General features: G+C 43.8%; 2 protein-coding genes across 4 annotated transcripts in view; one reads left to right on the top strand and one right to left on the bottom strand.

Moving 5' to 3' along the window:
• SEPTIN10 (septin 10) overlaps window positions 1–12411 on the bottom strand; it is a 31613-nt gene extending 19202 nt beyond the window's left edge. For all 3 annotated transcript variants that reach the window (XM_050897198.1, XM_050897206.1, XM_050897215.1), the window contains exons 1-4: window positions 12372–12411; window positions 3956–4073; window positions 3020–3215; window positions 1330–1516 (exon numbers count right to left, since the gene is read on the bottom strand). In XM_050897198.1, coding sequence (XP_050753155.1) covers window positions 1330–1516; window positions 3020–3215; window positions 3956–4073; window positions 12372–12401 — 531 coding nt within the window. In that variant the 5' untranslated portion in view covers window positions 12402–12411. The remainder of the gene's footprint in view (window positions 1–1329; window positions 1517–3019; window positions 3216–3955; window positions 4074–12371) is intronic.
• Window positions 12412–12810: 399 nt separating this feature from the next.
• Window positions 12811–14980, top strand: SOWAHC (sosondowah ankyrin repeat domain family member C). The gene is given in 2 exon segments (XM_050901284.1): window positions 12811–13404; window positions 13407–14980. Coding segments are annotated over 2 exon segments (1533 nt in total). The 3' UTR covers window positions 14346–14980.
• The last annotated feature ends 863 nt before the right edge of the window (window positions 14981–15843 follow it).

Here is a 15843-nt window from a genome sequence, read left to right as displayed (position 1 = left end):
GGTGGCTAGAAACTAAAATCCCCCAAAGTAGGATTACTTTAGTTTTATCCTGATGGAAAAATATTTTCTCAGGATGCTGGGACTCATTGATCAATTTCCTTTTCTTTTGGAAGAAACACCGTTTTAAAGGGAATTCGGTAAAGAGAGGGCACAACCTAGAAACCAAGTATTTTTGTGGTTTAACACAACCTCCAACTTCAAAACTCAGAGTAGAACAATATGCTCCATGAAACTGTCCCATTTTCTAGTATCAAGGCTCTTTAGGTATCAGTGCATATTACAGAGTAGTTTCACAAACATTTTAATCTGGCATAAACCAACAGCATATCAGAAAGAAGTGACCCTGCTCTCCCTTACCTTTGTCCCACCATACCTCCCCCCCCACTTGCTCTGTGCTATTGAGAAAGTTCAAAATGCAAAACACATCCACAAACAAAATTACAAAAATACCAAATGTGCTTATCAATCGCAAATGTGGAATAGACAGCTGATGTGATCCTTGTTATCTTGAAGAAATATCTCACGAACAAGAAAATGCAGAAAGAAAATTTAGCAGGAGAGGCTCTAGTAAAGCACAAAGGAAAGGGCTAGAGGAACAGCAAATGCATTTAAGTTTTCAAATTTCTCAAAATTTCAACAAATTAAATCCAAATGATGTAAGGTTTCTTAAAATGGGTTAAACATTTAGCTTCATCCAGTTCATACAGCCCCATCACAGGAAGAAAGTTAAGAATTTAGAAAGTGCAAGTAATCACACTGGAAACTGCTATTTTAAAGCTTTCAAAACAAATCAAGATGTGAAGTTTAAAACACTAATGCAGCCTATCTTAGAAAAAGCCATCCTGGCAGGGTGTTCTGTTCATGGCATTTGCCTCTTCAGTTATCTATAACAAAGATCTTGGTAGTGCTGCCAAGCTTTTTATATGCCAACTTTCCAGCAGTCCCAAAACTCGATAGTGAACTATAAACAAGCTTAATTAGAAATATTACAGCACTCATGGAGGGTACCCTATCCAACCACAATACAATGTTAACAGGTTGTTTAAAGTACAGTTGGTGTGGTTCTAATTTTTTTTACTTTTTTTTTAAACCTTGTTGTGCTTCTTTTTTCAACGTTCTTGCTGGATGTCTCTCTCTCTCCTTGTGATTTGTAAATAAACAGGTGATGAACTGCAAGCTACTTTCGGAACCAATTTATTCCAAACTTAAGGTACACCAGACCAAAATCAAACACACAGATAAAGAACTGAAAGGTGGTAGAGGATCTAAAAGCTGCAAGATGCTTCAGAAAATACAACAAATTCTTGGAACTCTGTTTCAAAGTCTTACCTTGCTGTCTAGGCTTTTCATGGTTAACAAATCTAGGGTTTTTAGGGAATGGCCTGTAGGTGAAATGAAATAGAGGCAGACATGGATGCGAGTATCATGGTAGCTAAATAAAGAACGTTTAATTTTCAGTTCTTCCTGGAGATAGGCTTCAAACTGTGCATCTATATAATCCACTATTGGTTGATAGCTGTAAGAAATAAAATTTAACAACCAGAGATTAGCTACTCCTAAACAGAGCCAGACTAAGAAAGGAATTCTTGTATTGTTTTGTGGATTTTTGCTTTACATGTCAAAAGGCTGCTCAAGTATCTACCCAGTACAGCAGAAAATTAAATGTACAGAGTAATCTTAATTTCTGAAAGGCTACTCAAAAAAGAGCTGTGTACCTAACACAGATAAAACATTTCCTAGCTACTATTAGTGAAAAAAAGCTACATAAAGTTAGTTATGATTATCACCAATCTTCCCAAGTGATGTTTTATAAATTTTTGCAATCAAGCTGTGCAACTGCAGAACTCTTAGATACAAGGAAGATACAAGAAACTCTTAGATACAATACAAGTAAAGAAAGAACATGCAATTACCAGTACCAAGAAATAGGACCTCCTTTATCTTCTGAAGATGAAGTACTGTACATGAGAGAGCTCTTAAACAATAGACAAAAATTGAAAAGGAGGAATGTAAGAGAAGAATGTAAATCTGATTTGCAATAAGTACAGTTTAAGTACACTTTATCCTACTTAAAACCAGATTATAATCTGCTTTCTAAAAGAAAGTGTTGCTAGATGTACAAGCAGCATGCCCTTATATTACTGCTGCTACACAAAGTTTATAAACCAGATCAAATGCTATCAAAATCAGAGTAGTTGTTACACACAAAATTAAAAGGACTAAAAGGCGGCTCCTATGCCACAGATCAAAACCTCTAATATATATACTAATATCTACTTGCATCTCATTCATCCAAGTCACTAGCAGTAGCTATTTCCCAGTCATATCATAAGCCATAGCTCTCATGATAATCATGTCACTCTCTAACCTTCATTCATGATTACCACCATTTAGGCACTCATATAGCACAAAGGATTGCTACAATTTTTTACAATTAAGGTGAAAGAAACAAAACCTGCTGAGAGACAGTTCAATATTTTAAAATCTTCAATTCATAAAAGGAGAGACTCAAAAAAAGTTCTGAAAGACACTAGCATGGTACCTCTACATCTTCTGATTAAGCTGTCCAACGTAAAAAACAAAGGCCTTCAGTAATCCATGTGACGTTCCTTCCAGTTTAAGGTCTTCAATATGTTCCAATCAAATTGTTAAAAACCCTGTAGATCTAATCTATATAACCTACAGTACCTTATAACCTGTTTGGTTGTTTAAAAAGCCTCCCATTGACCTTCTCCCTGCTTTCCTCCACCCCAAAAGAAACTCTAGTCACTATTGCACATTTTATTTATATACATTTATAAAAGATTATATCATAAAGAAAGGGGCAGAGTTCATTTGATTTCTCAAATCATTTCCTACACTAGAAGAAAAACATGTTTACTTTGGTACACAGAGAAAACAGTTAACCAAATATTTGGAACATATGTAAGACAAATATTTACTACAAAGCCCAAAGAAAAAACAACTTGCAATTGAAGACCAAAACTTCTGCATATCATAGCAACAAAAGGGCACTTACCTATCTTCTTTGTTTATCTGGTCACCAAATCCCACTGTATTTACAATGGTCAGCTTCAAAAGAACATTACTTTCCTGGAGTTCGTAAGTCTGGGCTCTAAGTCGTACACTTGGCAGAAAATGCGTTGACACAGGGTCATCAAAATTGGTGTTAAACAAACTGTTTATCAAGGTTGATTTCCCACTTCCAGTTTCCCCTAAAGTTAAACAGAAGGGTTGGGGAAGACATTTTGCACATCAAATAAATACCTACTAAGCATAGAAAGTGTTATCACAGGAACTTGGCTCATTTACACAAAAACTTGTCAACTGATTTCTCCAAGCAAAATGGTTGCCTGCATTCCTTTTTCATAATGAGCACTAAGTATCTTTTAGTTAATTTTTTCATCCTACAGATAAGAGAGAGTTACCTGCTAATGAGTAATAAGCAGAACAGTCTCTTGACACTTCGGTTTCTTTAAAAGTGTGAACTAATTTCCTACAGATTTTAAAAAACTAAGTAACTAGCTGTGAAACCACGGGGTTCAATGCAGGGTTTTTATGAATAAGGGTGAAATACTAGAGCAAACATTTGATAAGTATAGAAATACTTCAGTAACACCACCTTGGAATTTCAGGATTTTTTGATCTGAAGCTCCCTGTTATGGTAAAAATAGAGTGTAGCCCAGTTTATTCAAAAGAATCCAAGAAGCTGCCCATAAATCAATAAATGCATGGCATCCATTTTCAACATTTTTGGTCTTCATATTGTTTATGAAAATGCTAAATATAAAAACAAAGGATGGATACAAATAAGCAAAGCTAGGGGAAGGGGTGGAATTACAGTTCATGCTTAACATCAAAGAAAGAGTTTAACATTGCAACTGGATTTAAATTTCAGTCACTTCCTAAGGACGGGTATACTACTAAAGTCTTAAACCACCCAGATACTACTTACCAATGCAAAGAATGTTGAAGCAGAAGCCCTGCTTGATGGATTTTTTAACCAGTTGATCAGGTAAACCACCAAAACCAACATGCCCGGACAAGGACAAAGTTCGATAGCCTTCATTTTGCTAGAGAAAAATCATTTTAAAATATGTTAGTGAAGTGAGTTGCAAAGCAATTAGCAATGGCAACAATGAAACGCTACTAGTAAGCTAGAACTTATTCCTTATGATTTACATGGAACCAAGAAAAGCAAAACTCTGAAAAAAGATCTGTCAAATCAACTTTATTCCATGATTTGAGAAAACATTCAAATTTACTTTACAGGACTATTTGCAGGCTCAAAATGAAGTCCATGTTTTGCAAAAAAAAAAACAAACGTGAAATATGAACAAAATAAAGCAGACGAGTCCAACTGAAAATGTAAACTGAAAACTGTAGACAGAAAATAGATCACAGTTGGTTTGCTCTTAGAAATGAAGAAAAAATATTTAAAAACAATTTAAGCAGCAGAATTCAAAATAGAGACCATAATCTCAGGAAGGTCTATGTTATCAATCAGAACTCATTCTGAGTAGCTGGAATTGAAATTGTTATTTATGTAAAATAATACATTATCTACACACCAGAACTCTAAGAGATAGTATTATATATATGTTATTGGAAATGTCTAGAGGTGCACATTTCTTTTCAAACGTCAGCTAGCAATCTAGCATCATGACATCAAGGCAATGAGCATACTAAAAATGCACAAGACTAAAAGGAAATATCTTGGTTCATACAAATGAACTGTATTTTTAAACAAACATTCCATATCAAAAGTGTAAACAGTGACAGGTCCATGCTATTCTTTCTCTTATGTTTCCAATCCACATGGAATTGCAAACCGTTACTGGTTCATGGGAACATGTATATAGCCAACTGTAGGAAATTTTTTATTTAACACTTACAAGCCCATAACAGTGCCACCTTTTATAATAGGTATGCATAGCTAGTTTCAGAATTCTTGTAGCTAAAAGGATATGGACGTTCCTCACAGCAAATACTCATCCTCTTCTGGTTTTGCACAGGACTTCTTGTGTGGGACTACAGACTGCACTAACTCTCATTTTAGACTATTATAATCAGATAACCCCATTTTAGACTAATATAATAAGGAAAAATATGTAAGCAAAGCGAACAAGTTAAAGAGAAAATATGACATCTTAGGGCTATTAAAAAAAAAGTTCATTCAAAGCATGTCTGAAAAAGAAATTTCTCAAGGTATTCTACCATATGGAAATTACTATTAAAAAGGGCTGAGAAACACTGAAACCTGTCAGTATCCCATCCATTTAAAGACCGGTGTATCTGAGACAGAGTGGCAGCACATCTAACAACTATAGTTACACACTCTGATATTCAAACCACCTCTATCGCCACCAATATAAGACAGTTCCTATAAAACCAACTATTAAGCCTCCACACCAAAAGCCAGCACAAGAGCCTCAGCATAACCGTAGAAGGGAAGCCTTTCATCTTCATGTCACCAGCCTAAATCCAAACCGTGCTGGGCTACCCTCAAAATCCCTCCATAGCCATTTGTTACTCTCCAAGAAAAAACCCTAGCAGAAAGAACTTTATTTCCTTCCAGTCCACTTGGATTTCAGTGGACAAACCACCGATACCCACAACCTTACTGACCATTTCCAGAGGTCATTAGCATGACTACCACATCATGCACAAGAGACTATGTCAGGATTAAAAAGCATTTAGCTGAGGAAACTGGTATTACAGCTGTATTTGCTGTATAAAGCTAAGTCCAGAAACAGACGACTGGAGTCCTCATAGCCATTAACTCCATAACTTTGTTTTCAAAAGGAAGGGAGAGATTAATTACAATTTAGCAATTAAACTCAAGAGTTTACTGTTTTCTGGAAATGAAAATCAACAATAATTAGTTCTTCCACTACTATATTGGCTGTTTATCACTGAAAATTTGACCAAATTTCTGTGTGAAACAGAGGACAATGAGAAATAATAAACTTGCAAAACAAGGTGCCTTCTCTGTGCTTTGCTTAGAAAGCTAAGGCTATGCTTGTAACTCAACAGACATCTGGCTGTATCACTACTTAAAAATTCATATCAGACGTCCAAGATGGCTAATTTCTTTGTATTTCTAAGTTTCTCTCAAAGATGCTTATTATGGATATGTATTGCAGTCAGGAAAGAAAGTAACAATTTCTGCAATAAGTATTTATGCAAATTGCCAAGATATTCTGAGACATCTCAAATTTGCTGCTATTTTACGATAGCATATTTCATCTTTCTTCAGTACATAAAAGTTAATTTAATGACACTACACAGTTATGAGTGAAAATTAAAGCCATTTTTCTGGAAATGTAAATACATAAAAGTACATGGCAAGTTCTATGTCATTTCAGACACAAGACAAAAAATTGACACAAGACAGAAAAGTCCTGGTAAGTTGTAAAAACAGCTTAGAGAACCTGGTATTTAGAAGAACTTCCCCAATAGAGAAATTGTGTTTTATGCACAGCTTTCTTCAGCGCTGTCCCGGGGGGGAAGAGACATAGCATCTTCACTTTGTGCATGCGGAGATGACACAAAGATAGTAGTTGAGATAATAAAGGGAAAGACTAAGAGAGCAAGAACATGAATCTCATTCACCCCACATGTAATTTAGCACCTTAACCACAAGATCACTCTTTCTAGTTCTTTCTGTCAGAGGTAATGACACAGTAAAGCAAAAAAACTAACCACCACCACCACCACCCCCCCCCAAAACCTCATACATTCACCAAGCTGAGTGTGACCCGACAATGAGAATGTCAGCGGGGGAACATACAAGGACAGGAGAGAACAAGAATTTCAAGCAGAAATAATACTATTTATATCATTCATGAGAACATGTTTTAATGTCTTGTCCTAAGGTTCTTGTTTTAAAGAGAAGACTGGCAAACTGAAAGATGATCAGAAAGGGATAATTCAGGGTCTCAAAAAACATTTTTTACAGAGAAACAGTACAGAAACATAGCCTACAGAAACACAGTTCTTTCAAGAAAACGGCCAGAGTTGACTTGATCACAGTACATATAATGAGGAGATTTCCGGTAGCGCACACACGCAAAAAAAACCCTCAACGCTACATTAATAGCAAAATTTTAAAAGCTAGAGACGGAAAGATGCAGAATCTATTTCTATTCAAAAATATAACTACCTTTTTTAGGGATTTTAACTGCTATTAAACTGTTTAGACAGTTGTCCTGAGACACAAAGGAGTCTTCAGGAATCAGCTTCACAAAAAATGCTGCAATAAAAGCTCTTAATTTAGACTACAAAACTTTCAAGAAATATTGTGCAGCTCCACTTGAGACAGTCTCAGTCACGCTGATTTAGAAGCCTACATTCTTGCATGTTTATACTTCCGTTTTCCACGCAACAAACGTTACAGGACTGAGAGCTACTGTTCTCATTTGGAGATCAGCCTCCCTCCACCTTCCTTATGGAAGAATCACTTTGCAAACCTCTTCCATCTGACATCAGTTGGAGCATTCTCTTAATAGAAAAGCAATAGCCTACGTTTTTCCTTCTGAAATTTTCCAAGGGCATCACATGTCTCTCCCTCAATGCCAGCACCTCATACAGCTTCACTCTGCTACGGTCTAACAAATACACAGAGAAATTAAACCCACAAAACTGACCCCGTGATGCCTGCATTCTTACTACTTCTCAAAGAAATAATATGTCGTCCACTTGAAAAACAAGCTACTACCATATCACCAGTTTAGAATAATGGTGACAACTCAAAAATTGAGAAATATAAATCACGCTGAAAGCAATTAAGTCACCAGATTAGCCAGTCTTTTCAAGTTAGTATCCTTTGGATGGAGCAGCTAAATTACACTTGAAGACAGCATCTCATCCAACTTTATTCAGTGAGTAACTCAAAGCTTGTAATCTGAATGCTGAGAGCTGTAATACTCCCGTAAATACTTCCTGTTTCTCACTGCTTTCTCAGAATCCATACTTCCATCAAAACAGCACACAATATAGATCATTTGAGATGGTCCAAATCACATCTCACTCCTTTCCTGTCCCTCTTTTTAAAGGGTTGGTAGCATAGCTTTCACAGAACTGCATCTGGATTTCTGCAAATTCAGTTAATCAAGCATATTGGTTTATATAAAGTCATCTTGCCCATTAAAAACAGTGTGCAAAGAAAAATCATTGCCTGAGACAAAAGTAACATTTAAAAAATGTTTTTTTTCTTTCAGAAACAAACTAAAAAAAACTAGTTACCTTTTAAATTTGCCACCTATTTCAGACTAAAACTGCACAACACTGGGCCATTCCACAGCAAAAGCTGGGTCTCAGACTACACGCATCTCTCTGCATAAGCCTCCTGCAGAACCAGACTTGCAGTCCAGGCAAATAGCTAGCTTGCCACTCTGCTAGTAGAGACGACTGAAATGTGCCCTCCAAAGCTTGAAGGAAAAAAGCAATCAATATTCATGTGCTTAGGCAGGAGGTGAGGATCCTGCCAGGCCCAGGCGGCTACGCAGGCTGAGCAGAGGCCCTCAGGAGGATGCCTGGGCATCAGCCACGAGGGCGGACAACAACACGTTAATGTGCCAAACGTGGGCGCTCCAAATGTGACTCTTTCAGAGCCCTGAGTTTTCCACCACCATGAACAGGTGTGGACATTCATTAAAGCAGAAAATCTATTTTAATCTTCCAATAACAAATAGCATTACTCTCTTACAGTCAATTACTTTCCTAATAATCAAAGTTACATTTAATCCAGTAAATATTAATGTTGCTGTTGCCTCATAACACATGAGGTAAGTAGGAAACTAAACAGATTTTTGAAGCAAGTGGAAAGATACTTTCCATTTTTGGGTAGTCGAAATCTAAAATGTAGACGTGTGGTGTAGGCATGCATACCATTGACATCTCTCAATGTTGATACATGCATGAGAGACAGAGAACAGATGGGATGAGTAGACGGAACAGAAAAGAAACCTTGGGAAAATAAAACAGAAGAGAACAGAAAATATAGGAGGATGAGGCAGAAAAAAAACAAAGAAAGAAAAGTCCATGAAGACGCAGAGTATGAAAGGAGATACATTAAAAATTACATGGAATGAATACATCAGTCTATTCTATAAAATAAAAAGCAACACACAGGAGTCAAGTATGGAACAAAACATTCCCCCCAAAAATTGTGTAGGAAAAAAAAGTATTGGCCAAAAGACAATTCAATGAAAACTCATTTGACAATTTCACTCACAGTTATCAGGTAATTTATTCAGTCTGACAGAAACAGTAGACAACTTCTAGGGATTGGTCCAAACATCAGAAGCCCAGGATTCTTCCCTTATCTCTTTCAAATGCCTTCTTACATAGCATTCTGGTGCACCAACTATTTTCCTTTTCCAGCCCACTTCAACATACAAGACAGCTGAAGTTGCCTCAAACCATAGGTCGCCACAAGATTTCCTTCATACATGTATATACGGAGAGACCTTAGAAAGAACCTTAAAAAAATAAAAAAGAGGTGACATTTTTGCCCTATGTTTCTGTCTGAAGAAATCTAAGGCAGGACAGAATCTTCCTGAATGCCCTGAAATCACCCAGGATGGGCAGAGGAAAAAGTGACAGCCTTGTCAGCAGAGAACAGGGAGCACAACGTGCAGGTTGCTACTGAAGACAACTTCTGGACTGTATTTTGAGGTATTTAGGAACAAACAAACAAGCAGAGACACTTTGCTAGTTTTCCAGTTGTGATGAGGTGATTTCACAGACAGCAGCGTATTCATTTGTAAATGCCACTAAGGCATCCCTTCACCAACAGGCTTCAAGTTAATTCTTCACCAAGTTTAAGTAACGTGAAAATCTAGCACATGTAGTACCCGTTCCTCCATTGCTGCCTATGGATAGATGTGGCAAGAGGCAGCAGGCGGGGAATCAAGACTTGATGATAGAAAAGAAACCAGTTCCTCACAGCTAGCAGTCCATGTGCCAGGCAAAGGGGGATGACGACAGTGCTGGTTCAGATGGGACTGATCAGCTACTGCTACGCAGAAGGAGAAAGTGTTCAGTTTTGTGGTCTGCACAGAAAGGCCTCTCTTGACCTGTGTGTTTTCAAGGAAGGGAGAACAAAGAAACGGAAATCTGGTGCAGCCCTCCGAGATAACCTTGACACAGAAAAATATTCACACTGGTATCAGTACTGGTATCACAACTGCACTCACTTTCGGAAGATCTGCACCTCTTTGGCTGTGCTGGCTCAGCTGTGCCTGATGCAACTTCAGCATTGTGTTTCCTGAAGAGTAGTAAGTCAAGGGTCTTCATCACCCTTGACCACATCAGCCCCTTGTTGTTGATGTTCCTTGTCCGAATGAGAAAGCAACGCTGGCCTTGGATGCGACAATGGCGGTTGCTATCAGAAGGCCTCTTTGCAACAAGGAATTTATTTTTTTTCCTTCTTTTTAATTAATCAATGATGAGCACTGTATGCTGTTGTACAGGGGCAATGGCTACCAGAACTTTCCCAGAAGTCAAATTTTCAAAAATCTGAAGTACTAAATACTTGCACTTCAGACTTTGTGCAGTCTGATTGTAAACGGATTTATAGAAGAAGGTCAGACTGCATTCTAAGAGTGATTTAACATTTCTTTTGCAAAACAGCTGAAAACAAAATCTTTCCCAGAATGTAGTAAGAAACACTTTAACAATTATACAGCATGAGTTAAACCAGGAAATATTATTTGATGTCAATATAAACATATTTTACATCATTACATTTACATTATTTACATTTATAAAACTAAAACAAAATCACCGTCCTCCATTACAGAACTATGTTATACCTCTGTTTTTACAGTATTCTCTGTAAAGCTTTCCATGGACATGCTTCTCTCTCTTCCCTTACCAAATCTATCCGCTTAGCAAACCCTCAATCCCGCTCTCACTCACTTTTGCTGATTTACTGCATCTTCCCACGCTCTTCACGCAAACATTAATCAGCAAAACCATTTTGCATTGTTTCTCATGCTTTCCACATTTTTCCGGTCTCCCGTGAGAGCCAGGCTGTGAAGTACTGACTCTCCACCTCGCTATATATACATATTATGTATGAAGAGAGAAAGCTTATATAAAGTTAATGCATTGCGCTACGTTATACTGCAACTCCAAAGGATTCATACAGGCCTTAGAGAGAATATGTGTGAAATGGAGCTCTCTGGGCGGGAGCCCCGACAGAAAGCAAGCTATGCTCAACAGTCAAGTTGTGAGCAAGCGGAGGAACATGAATGAAGCCCTTTCACTCTCCGGCAGAGGTTGGCCGGACGCGGTCGTGCCCTGTGATGGCTTTAACAATGGTCCAACAAATAACTCTTTCAGCACCCGAACTCAAAGCAGCCCCTTTTCCTTCTCATGCTCCTGCTCCCACGCCGCTCCCTCGGGTGTGCCATCGAGAACCAGGGCAAGACACTGTCCCGGATGACAATCACTCCAAGGAAAGGAAACTTCAAAAGAATAACAGTTGTTTTCCATTTTTTTCGGTTGACGGGACAGCTCTACCCACGTAACTGAGGTGTAACAGCCCTGCAGCAGGAATGAGCCAGGAATTACCGGAGACAGGCACTTTATCTACCTTCCCGCTACCAGAAAATGCAAAAGCAGCTAACTACACAGCCAGCGTGGAGGATTTTTCCCCAAATTCCTCCCACTTCAAGTTGTTCCTAGAACCCTTCTGTGCTTTGCATTGCTGAGATGTAAGACAGCTGAAAACTCAAGTCATAAATGAATCATTTCACGTTCAAAAACGGAGCTAATGCCCCAGCACTAATGTATGGATGGGTTCCACGTCTTAAAAGCATGAACCTGACAGCTTTGCCATTATACATAACAAAAGTATTTGTTCAATAGCCAGGACTGAGCGCTACAACCTATTACGTGAAACACGCGATAGGCTATGGGAGCTCTAAGAAGGCCGCCACCTGAAAACGAGATCCTTTAAAAACAAGTTTTTTAAACGCCTGGCAACTTCGGGAACCAAAACGGCACGCCAAGGCTTCATTTCGCCCGCTAACGTAAGCCCCGCACTGAGGCAGCCTTCACCCGCGCCACCCCGCCGGCTGCTCCAGCACGGACCCAGGGGCAAGCCCCGGCCCCGCCTTGGCGAGGGCAGCTCGGTACAAGGGGCACCGCCACCGCTCCGCACGCTGTAACCGCCGCCCTCCTTCCCGCCCCGGCGCCGGTGCTGCCGGAGCCGTCCCCTGAGCCGCGCCGGGGTGACACCCACCACCAGGTACCCACAGCGCAGGGGCTGGGGGTGTCCACCAGCCGCCACGGCGGTTAACGGTCGCCGGAGCTCCCCGCCCGCCCCTCCCCGTTCCCGCACCGCGGAGGGGACTTACCGGCTGCCGAGCGGCATGGGAACCGGCCATAGCCCCGCGAGGCGAGGCGAGGCGAGGCAGGGAGGGAAACGCGCGTTGCGGAGCCGCCGCCGAGGGGAGAGGGCGCGCACCCACCGGCAGCCGTGACGGGGCGCTCCCGGCCGCCGGGCGGAGGCAGCGCCACGGGCGGGCGGGGCCGCGGCGGCCCCACGCGGGGGGGGGGGGGGGGGAGGAGCGGGGCGGCGTAGCCGCTCCGGTGCCGCGGAGGCGGGCGCTGGTGGCGCGGGGCGGCCGCGCGGGCCCCTCCCGGCCGGAGGGTGGCGCGGCGCCGCCGCCGCGGCAGTGATTGCCGGGGCATGCCGCCGCCAGGAGGAGGGGCTCGGGCAGCAGCGGCTCCGCCGCGCCCGCAGCAGCAGCAGCAGGAGGAGCGGCGGCGCGACGCGATGGGGCAGGGGCGGTGATGGCGGAGCCGGCGGAGCTGCGGCAGGAGTCGGTGGTGCGGTTCCTGGCGGCGCGGGGCGGGCGGGCGCGCAACGCGGAGCTGCTGGAGCATTTCCGGGACTGGCTCAGCCCCCCAGAGCCCGGCCGCCGCGCCGCCGCCCGCCACCGCTTCAAGGAGCTGGTCAACGCCGTGGCCACCGTGCGCCAGGAGCCTGGCACCGGCGTCAAGTACGTGCACCTCCGCCGCCGGTACTGCGCCCCGGAGCCCCCCGCCGCCGCCGCCGCCCTGACCCCCGGGGAGAAGGAGGCGGCGGCGGTGGTGGTGAGGGACAGCGCGGAGCGGCCGAGCCCGCCGCCCTCGCCGCAGGCGGGCGCTGAGGAGGCGCCGCCGCCGCCGGCGGGCGAGGATGCCGGCAGCCGCCCTCAGCCCGCGGGGCGGCGAGGCGAGCCGCCCCGGCCGAGCCCGGCGGCGGCCGGAGGCCAGCGGAAGGGCTCCCGGCGGGGGCCGCCGCCCGGGCGCGGCGGAGGCGGCGGCGAGGAGACTGCGGTAGCGGCGGGCCCGGGGCGGCCTCCGCCGGCGGAGGAGGCGGGAGCGGCGGAGGGCGCCCCCGGGGCGGCGGCGCAGGGGGCGGCCGCAGGAGCCTGCGGGAGGCGGCGCGGGGCGGCTCGCCCCAGCTGAAGCGCGGTGCCCTCCCCGGGGGGGGCCGCAGCCGCGGCGGCGACTCGGACAGCGCCTCGGTGGCCTCGTCCTCCGCCGAGGAGGAGGGGAGCACCACCGGCGCCGTGGCCCTGGACCCCCTGGAGCACGCCTGGATGCTGTCGGCCTCGGACGGGCGGTGGGAGAGCCTGGAGGGGCTGCTGAGCTGCGAGCCGGCGCTGCTCTGCAAGCGGGACTTCATCACCGGCTTCACGGTGCTGCACTGGGCCGCCAAGCACGGGCGGCAGGAGCTGCTGGCCACGCTGGTCAACTTCGCCCAGCGGCACCAGCTGCCCGTGGACATCAACGCCCGCACCAGCGGTGGGCACACCGCCCTGCACATAGCCGCCATGCACGGGCACACCGAAGTGGTGAAGCTGCTGGTAGGAGCCTACGACGCCGACGTGGACATCCGCGACTACAGCGGGCGCAAGGCTGCGCAGTACCTGCACCAGGGCACCTCGGGGGATATGCGGAGCCTCGTGGGGGCCCTGGAGGAGGAGGAGGAGGAAGGGGCTGCTGGCAATGGGAGCGGGCGCTGGAGGCTCTCCAAGGTGTTGCCCTCCAATCTCATGAGCTACCGGCTCTCCCACCACCACCACCACCACCACCATCACGGCACTGGGGAGGAAGCTGAGGGCACCGAAGGGGCAGCGGTGCCAGGCAAGGGCAAGGAGATGACTAGGAAAGCCTCCGGCAGCGGGCGGATGAAGCCTCGGCTTAATAAGATCCGCTTCAGGACTCAGATCATCCACAATACGCCCTCCTTTCGCGGTGATGCTGAGGAAGAAGAGCACGAGGAGAAATCCCTGAAAGCATCGTTCAAGCTCAGGCCGAAGTCCAATGTCTTTGGATAAGGCCAGGGAGCAGGAGGTCTGGGATGTGGGCGCACGGACCAAAGTGCCCTAGAGTGTAGCGTGGAAGGTGAGGCAGGTACAAGTGGGTGCTCATCTAGACTCATGTACTCCAGGAAAATGGGTCCTGAGTATCTTGCTTTAACTCAGTTCAGTGGGGTCAGTGAACCCAGTGGGTCAACAGGGCTCTGGTGGCTTACAACTCCTGAGAGCAGCTGCTTCGGCTGGGCCCTCAGTGCTGAAAAGAGAGGCAGCGGGTGCGTTGAGAAACGCTGGGGTGTTTAAAAGCTGTGCTCCTTTCTCTTTAAAAGCAGGCTTTGGGATCGGAAACCTGTGTTAGTGGATATACTAGGATTAGCAAGTTGAATGGGGGAAAGAAAAGTGCAAATGCTTTACTGTTATATTATCAACTGGTACTATAAACTACTTACAAACAACTTGCTATGTAAGAAGAACACCTCAGTAATATGCAAATATGCTTTAAGTTTCTCTTTAACAGCAATACCACCTGGCACAGTGTAGAGTTGGGTACCCAAAATGAGACGGTAGATGACGGTTTCTTGTCAGAATCCAAGCTTCAATACAGCAAAGACTTGAGCCTATGTTAACTTTATTCATTGAAGATTGCCTGATTTGACATCGTGAATATTAAAAAAAAAAAAAAACCAAACTATTGCATTGCAAACAACAAATAAAGTTAACCACGTGCAGAAGTCTCTGCTGTCTGAGGTACTACTGAGCTTGCTTATTGCTGTTGGAATACTAATACAAGATAATGGAAGCAAAGAGTCTTTTTATATATTTGGTATCTTATGTTTTGTCTTAGGCAAAGCAATTTTATTTTAATCACTGTGAATTCTCAAGTGCCAGACCTAGCGCAGTTCCAGTTATTAAGTCTGGTCAATTCTTGTTAATGTTGTTTGTGTAACTCACTGCATTTAAAATCAGAAAATTGTGTTGTATGTGCTACCTGTGAAAGTCGTTCTCTTTTAGAAAAGAGCACAGACACCATTGCATGAAATCTTCATGAAACTCTAATATGGTCCTGTAGTGTAATACCTACAGGTTCGCTAGTAACTTGTGTGCCAATCCCTTCAACTGACTTTGTGCAGAAATGGAGAAAAACAATAAAAAAGAGAAAAAAACCCAAAAAAAACCACGGAGGGTGTGTGAATTCACACACAAGGTGAATAACTAGAACTCTGAAACTCTATGCCTCTTTATCCTGAGTGAAAGCAGTATAATGACATATTCCAGTTAAGCGATGGCAATGGTGTTTGAGTTCTTTTAAACCTGTATTTCTAGAGAAGTGATAACCAAGGCTTTGAACCGTTGTTTAACAACCTAGTAAGTCTTAATCTGATTGACAAGCCTATCCGTCTACTAAAGCTTTCAGAAACCTTGAATCTTGTTTCTCTGCTTTAAAGGTAGCAATTCCAGTGAAATCTAGGAGGCAGATTTGTATCCAGACTCGGCTTTCCTTAAGAATGAGGTATTGAGC

The sequence above is a fragment of the Gymnogyps californianus genome, chromosome 1, assembly GCF_018139145.2.
Source record: "Gymnogyps californianus isolate 813 chromosome 1, ASM1813914v2, whole genome shotgun sequence".
Lineage (NCBI taxonomy): Eukaryota > Metazoa > Chordata > Aves > Accipitriformes > Cathartidae > Gymnogyps > Gymnogyps californianus.
The sequence above is the reverse complement of the archived record's forward strand: the minus strand, read 5'-3'. Positions and strand labels throughout refer to the sequence as shown.